This window comes from Herpailurus yagouaroundi, unplaced genomic scaffold (assembly GCF_014898765.1).
Source record: "Herpailurus yagouaroundi ecotype Mexico unplaced genomic scaffold, PumYag 29, whole genome shotgun sequence".
In the NCBI taxonomy this organism is placed as follows: Eukaryota; Metazoa; Chordata; class Mammalia; order Carnivora; family Felidae; genus Herpailurus; species Herpailurus yagouaroundi.
Window position 1 is genome coordinate 67,762,886 of NW_024412377.1, and position 7,739 is coordinate 67,770,624.

General features: G+C 37.3%; 1 protein-coding gene across 4 annotated transcripts in view; it reads left to right on the forward strand.

The window, feature by feature from the left end:
• EPB41L4A (erythrocyte membrane protein band 4.1 like 4A) overlaps positions 1-7,739 on the forward strand; it is a 255,314-nt gene that overhangs the window by 156,378 nt on the left and 91,197 nt on the right. For all 4 annotated transcript variants that reach the window (XM_040446772.1, XM_040446767.1, XM_040446777.1 and 1 more), the window contains exons 8-10: positions 673-760; positions 2,987-3,075; positions 3,678-3,741. In XM_040446772.1, coding sequence (XP_040302706.1) covers positions 673-760; positions 2,987-3,075; positions 3,678-3,741 — 241 coding nt within the window. The remainder of the gene's footprint in view (positions 1-672; positions 761-2,986; positions 3,076-3,677; positions 3,742-7,739) is intronic.

Consider the following 7,739-nt stretch of genomic DNA (forward strand, 5'->3'; position numbering starts at 1 on the left):
ACACACACACACACACACACACACACACACACACACACACACACACAGAGTTCCACTCATCCATGGAGATTCCAGGCAGATGCTCACACTCATTAGGAATGAATACCATTTATGTAATTATCACCAATGAAGATTTTGGGATGATTTCTATACTTTGTATTAAGAAAATGACAAGTATTTTTACAATTTATAAATATTAATGTATTTTCAAACTACATACGTAATCAGGAGATGCTGAGTCAGGTGCTGGGGAGCCCATTCTCTTCTCCCTGCCCACTACTCTTCTCCTTTTCCTCCTGATGGAGAGCTGCTGGTGCATGGAGACGTTTTACTCTTTGTAAAGGATATATTCTTTAATTCAAGTGCTTATATTCTGAATCTCTTTGAGGGTTTCTGAAACAGAATTTTTAATATATGCTGGGACATTGGGATTGGCTATAATGAGCAAAAACAGATTTGGTAAATGAAATTAACGTAATACAAGTTTCACCTCAGAGTGTAAAATTTTGTCACCAAGAAGGCAAGGGACTTCTTCAAATACTAAGACTTAAGTTTGCATTAGGACAAAGGATTATTTATTTCTCCAGTGAATATGGTGAAGATGGTTCTCATATCCTGTAAGTGCAGTACCTATTAGTAAAGTAAGGCTCTTTGTTTTTATGCTGGGTGTAGGGGTCAGGCTCCTTCTGAAGCAGAGCTGAATTACTTGAGGACTGCTAAATCTCTGGAGATGTATGGCGTTGACCTCCATCCCGTCTATGTGAGTAACATTTAATTAACACGAGATATTTTAAGCTGATGACATTTTTCTTAAAAAGTCACCGAAACTCCCAAAGGAAAGCTGTAGTCCTGTTGTTTAGCAAGCAGATGATACTTTCTCATCTGTTTTTCGAACACAAAGCATCTCTTGCATGGATTAAACCCTAATGAGTTTTGCTTAAAAGCCTGTGATTATATTTCCATGTGTAGAAAACAATTAACTGGGCTTGAAAACACAATCTGGATAACAGCTCCATAGGGCTTAGCTAAACGTCAAAACAATTTAAAATTGGTCTATAATTGATTGTATGAGACAGAAAACAGGAGGATTTTCCAAAAATAAATTTTATGACCGAAAAGCATTCATGAAATCACTTACCAGAAAAGTAGCCTTTAGGCACCAGTGTAGGTGAAGGTGTTGATGGTTCTATGTTGGATATACAGGTTCTCTCAATATTAGGGTTACTGCTTACTATAGTTATCACCACTGCATTAGAAATGGTTTTGCAAATTTTCTTTAGTGGCTGATGAACACTGGCTGAATATAGACAGAGTTTATACTAAATCTGTGTTGAGTGTTTTGGAGCCATGTCTTAACCTTGAAACCATTTCTCAAAGGTTACCAATTACAGTTCTTTGCCTGTGAGGTTGAAATGCCATTGCCTTTCATTTTGTAAGAGTTGAGTTAGCAATAGTCCAAATTTGATGATTTGAGAAAATGAGCCAGGTGCCTTATTCTTTACACAAAATGAATTGCTCAAGATTTTCTATAGACAAGGTCAATTAAATTATGGAATGTGATTTTTAAGGAATGCTGATTAAACTTACCATAATGCAAGTAACTCATTTATGGATTCATTTTGCAATATTCGTTTGCTCGTCAGAGTTTCCTAAACCAAGAAATCTTCTCGTTTTCTTCGTAAAAAGTAGAAGCACCTCTGGGTATACTGTTAGTATGGCAATAAAAGTTACATGTTTGGGTCAAGTAGTAGTTTCTTGATATAAAATATCCAATCTCATTACATCATTACATGCTCTATACTACTGTCATTTAAGAACACCTCTAAAACTTAGTGGAATAGTTACTGTTTTCCCTTCTAGCCACATTAATCATGTTGAGCTTTTAGTTTTTTAAGAAATATATAGGAAGTGTGTAAAAGAGAGAATCTTCTGAAACACAGCTCTGCTTTTGTGTAATGCTTATCCTAATTCATATACACTTTTTTTGTGGATGGTAGGAGTTTATGGCAAATGAACTGGATTCAGTAGAATCTTCCATACATTCCTCTAAAATTGAATTTTCAGAACTGAAAGTGGGCAACAGCTGGGATTCTTCAAAAATATATGCATTGTCTTATATTCTTGGGAGTATGACTTTACAGGCTGTTATTTGACCTTAGAGTAGAAATACAATTCATACAGACGTGTGCATGTCCTTCATTACCCACAGTGTTTGTGACTTTGTCATTTCAGAATCTCATTTTCTTAATTAGGATTTATCATCTCCTGGAAATTGAGGGTCTTCAGTCTTTACCAGAAGAGATGTATTTTTAACTCTTTTGAGTAGTAAAGTCACAAATGGAAGTAGGAGGGAGCATGATAGAAACATCAGAAAATCCAGGTGTGTGCCTGAAGGCAGCTGCCTGAACTCAACTTTCTGGAGAAGGGTGGTGGAAAGCCAGGTTTCATGATTATCTACATCTAAGAATAAGATCGAGATGAGCCAACCCTTGGGAAGGAACTCTTGATAGAAGCCAGTGGTTCTCAATCCTTGGCTGCACAGGAGAAATCACCTGGAGTATTTATGTATTTTTGATTCCTAGGCCCCTTCATTACAGATTCTGATTTAACTGGTTTTGGTAGCACCTGGGCATCAGCATGTTAAGCTGCACAGGTGATTTCAGTTAATGTGCAGCCAGGGTTGAACTGCACTGTAGGTGCAGTGTGGGGTGAGTCGATCAGTGGCCTGATTGGTAGTCCAGGTTCTTTTAATGAACTGAAGTTCTAAGTATGAATATACTAAGAAAAATTTTCATTAAAAAATTAAAAATAAATGAGCAGCAAGCTAGCTGTTACCATAGCTTAGCTAGCTTTCTAACTTGATGTCTTTGACAAACTAGACCCAATATTAATACAACATATTATGGTTGTATGGCCAATTACAGTTTGACAAGGAGCTGTGACATGAATAAATTCATGGGTAATAGGCATATGCTTGTTTTTGCAGGGAGAAAACAAATCTGAGTATTTCTTAGGATTAACTCCAGTTGGTGTTGTTGTCTACAAGAATAAAAAGCAAGTGGGGAAGTATTTCTGGTAAGTATAACTTGAGGGCAGAGTTAGTATTAAAATTATACGCTGTATATACTAGGCTTATGGGGCTTACTTGTCAGTGAAAACAGGTACGTTTCCAGTGGTTGGTAAATAAATGAGTAAAACTGGGTATACATTTTCTCCCAGTGCATCTTAGTATGTATTTTCTCTGTAAATTTTAGGTACTGTGATTCTGGACTCTCTTGTCCATGCAAATTATGTGTAGTAGGATTTCCTATCCATTCCAGTGTATGCTGGTGGGCTGTGGGCCCAGGACTACTTTGAGTTCTAACTCTAAATGCGGGAGGCATTTGGAGGGCCTGGGAGCCTGTAGCCCTACACCGTGTCTGGGAAGGCAGACTGCTGAGACTTTGGGGATTCCAAGCTTGTCTGTATCTACTGGAGAAATACAGGAGAATGAAAATGGAATTTTATTTAGGAAAGTGTCCAGAGCAAATGACATACAGGGAACTCTCTACAATTACTGGAGCAGTATATACAGAAACTGAAACGAGCCAGTCTTTTCCCACTGGATAATTCTCTGAATTTCTGAAACATTAATTCTTAAAAACTACACCACCGCTGCCATCTGCTTTGTTTTTCAGGCCACGGATTACAAAGGTTCACTTCAAGGAGACACAGTTTGAGCTCAGAGTACTGGGAAAAGATGTAAGTTTTTGTTGACTGCTCAGCTTCCCTTAACTGAGGAGAGAAGTCTTGTCTGCTCGTTGAGAACTTAAAAATCATTGTGAAATAAAACTGCCATGTTTCTTCAGCTGCAGCCACATGGAACCAGGTTAATGGACTCATGTGCACAACTTCTTCTCAAGGAAGGGAAAGGGAAGTGAGTAGAAATGAACGAGTTGATTATAGAGGAGTGTCATTTTAGTTTTAGCAAAAAGAGAAGAAAACCCTTTCTAGGGCACAAGAGAGAAGAGGAGGTGATTATCATTATTAGAGTAGTTTGCTTTGAAGTACTGTCTATGAAGGTAGGATTCATCTCATCAGAAGCATGCAACCTGCATATAGGATAAAGAGTGTCCTCATTTTGTCCCAGGGTAAATTAAACAACCTGTAGGGAGTAACACTTCTATTCTCTCTGGCATGGTGGATAAGCTGGATGGGAAATTCTGATGCTTTCAAAGGAGAATGTAAGGCAAGGGTGCAAAAATATCTTTGCCCTGCAAGCTGGCAGTGTCCTCCAGGATTGTTTGGGTCACGGGCACAGTATTTATCAGAGTCTGGAGGTAGCTTTTAAGCAGTGGGGCCAAAAAAGGCAAGAATGTGAAAGCTTCCTTTTAATCTACCTGTGAAAAGAGTGCTCCCTTGAAGTGCGATTACTCTAATTTGTATTTATGGGATAAGTTAGTGGAAATACGATGTACGAGAACCATCCTTCTGTCTCTTTGGTAGTAATTTTATGTAGACCCAAACCCTGAGTGGATGCATTGAATGGACTTTCTGAGGAGATTCTGTTGTAAAAATGAGGCAAAGAAAACCTGTGCTTCTGCATCTACACGTTGAGACACGGGAAAGGAGTGGCCGCTGGCTCAGGTGCAGCATGGTACCAGGCAAGGCCTCACACATAGCAGGTGCCTGCTCAGGATTTGTTGAACAATCTGTGAACGGATGGACTGAGATTACATACTGTCAAATCAGAAAGCCTGATTTTTCTAGAAAAATACAGCGATCCTTCCCTGAACTGTGTGACATGCTGCCATTTTTTGATAAAATTAAAATTGGATTTTGAAATGAGTTTTAACTTGTAAGGAGGGAAATTCCAGATTAGATTAAAAAAAATGATATTCCCAACACCTCATCATAGTTCTTAGCAGCCTAGTTTTCTTCAGTTCCTGATTAGACACATCAGTGGTAAAAGATGTGCTGTGAGATTGAATTAAAGTCATCCCAAAAGTAGAACAGCTAATTGGATAGTAGGGCTACGTGATTTTTTTCCCTGTCCTGCCACTGGTTTCACAAGAATTAATGCAAGGAATAAAGTCTATTCAATACGTTGAAAATAATGTTTCACGTTTTTAATAAGAATATTATAAAATAATAAGACTTTCTGTGGAAGCATTACTATTATTTAGAGTCATTTTTCCCCCTCATACCTGTTATTTTCATGAGTGAGGTCCTTTGGTCAACTACTTTTATGTTATTATTAGAGTGCCTTAAAATGTCTTCTGCCTCAGGATAAACATTTGTCGAAGTGTCAGCTAACTTGAACTTCTAACTTCTTAGATTTTTTCATTATTAGGTGAAAACAAAACAACAAAATTGATAGTTTTCATGTTATTTTTTTAATAATTAATTTTTTTCAACGTTTTTTATTTATTTTTGGGACAGAGAGAAACAGAGCATGAATGGGGGAGGGGCAGAGAGAGAGGGAGACACAGAATCGGAAACAGGCTCCAGGCTCCGAGCCATCAGCCCAGAGCCTGACGCGGGGCTCGAACTCACGGACCGTGAGATCGTGACCTGGCTGTAGTCGGACGCTTAACCGACTGCGCCACCCAGGCGCCCCTTTCATGTTATTTTTTTAATGGCAGTGTCATGGTGTGACCTTGTTTCCTCCCAACCCTGCTTTGCCTCAGTCCATTCTGCAGCTTTGAAAAGGAGTAGGTGTGGGGCACCTGGGTGGCTCAGTGGGTTGAGTGTCCAACTTTGGCTCAGGTCATGATCTTGCAGTTCGTGAGTTCAACCCCCACATTGGGCTTGTTGCTGTCAATGCGGAACCCACTTCAGATCCTCTGTCTCTCTCTCTGTCTGAAAAAATAAATAAACATTAAAAAAAAAAGAAAGAAAAGAAGAGGAGTGGGTGTTTGGGTGTCGCCTGAGGCACTGCGTGCTCCTGGTTCATTAGCCTAATGTCACCAATGTCTTACGGTGAAGCAGGTCACATAACTCAGGCTTGAATCACAGGGATTTTTTTTTTTTTTTAAATAGGACATTAATTTAACCAAAGCACTCCTTTTCCTGAGCGTTCTTGCTTTGCAGTCTTTCTTCCCTCTCCACCTGGGTATCTGTGAGGAATGATTTACATAATGGTGGAATTAAGCTGATTATTATGGAGACCTAACTGTAATCATAGATTATATATAAAAACCCCATGAAACCCGTCACCTGGAACAGTAATCACAACCAGCTCGCAAAATGGTTGAAATGCTTATTCTGGTTTTCTGCTCCACTGGTCCAGTCAGAGAGACTTAACTCAGTATGTTCAGTGCTCTTAGGGCCAAATTCAGACATTCAGTTCCCCAAAGATCAGCAATGTCCTACAGGTAAAAGATTTTTCCTGTTGTCACACTATGCCACTAACACTGTCCCACTCCACTTTTTAATATTAACAGTGTCTACCAAAACACATTATCATATCTTAATAAATATAATGTGCTAACACATAGTATTTATTCATACATGTCTTTGCATCCATAAATAACAGTCTCATCTTTCTCAGATATAACCTTAGTGAGTTCACTGATTCAGATTTGAGAGAGGAACAAACACTGGTTTTGTAAAACTAAAACTAAAGTCTGGTTTTGTAAAAATTTAGTCCTTTGACAGATTCAGCAGGTAATTATAAATACTTCTGTGGATTAGTTAAGCTTCCAAATAGGTACTATGGCTTAAATAATACCTCTCAGAAAAATAAAAACTTTAAGTATAAAGGTCTTCCATGATGATTGTAGAAAATCTGGGAAATATACTGTAAAGAAGAAAATGAAAATTACCTCTTAAAATTCAGAGGTAATGATTATTATTTCAGAACAAGCCCTTTCAGATTTTGCTCTGTTAGCATGAATGTGTAATATACATATATATACACATATATATGTGTCATCCCCTATGTGTTTCTATACGTGGGTTTTATACTTAATTTCATATCATAAGCATTTTTCCTTTTATTTCATTTTTTCATATGTGCCTACACAGTGTTTGATAAATGTGTTTTACTGTTTTATGTGCTTGACCTTTTTTTTTCTTCATGTCGTGGATCAATGTTTTCCTCCTATTGTATCTTATAAATGTGTTCTGCTGGTAGAGGTGAAAGCTGTGGAATTTTATTTTTATCTCAGATCTGGCTGTTTTGCTGAACTCTTGTGTGTTAGACAAGAGTTCTTAATTTTATTCTCATAAATTTTTGTAGGTATATAATTTTGTTGCTTGCAAATAAAAATAATTTATTTGCTCCTTTCTGTTATTTATGTTTCATATTTTATAGTGTTGGTCGTAACTTACAGAAGAGTGTTAAGTGATCTAGTAATATAAAGCACCTTTGATTGGTTTCTGATTTCAGTGAAAATACCACTGTTCCACCACTTATGTGTTAGCTCTTGGTTTTAAGAACATGTGTTTATTATGAGAAGTTTAAATTTTTTTAAGTCTATTATCAAATGGTTGCTGTTTACTGAATTCCTTGAGAGCAAAGATTGTTGCTTGTTCACCCATTGACCACCTAGTGTTTATTTTCAAAATCTAGACAAGGAGCACCTGGCTGGCTCATTTGGTAGATCATGTGACTCTTGATCTCAAGGTTGTGAGTTTGAGCCCCACATTGGGTATAGAGATTACTTAAAATCTGAATAAAATATTTTATATTATATTATATTATATTATATTATATTATATTATATTATATTATATTATATTATATTATATTATAT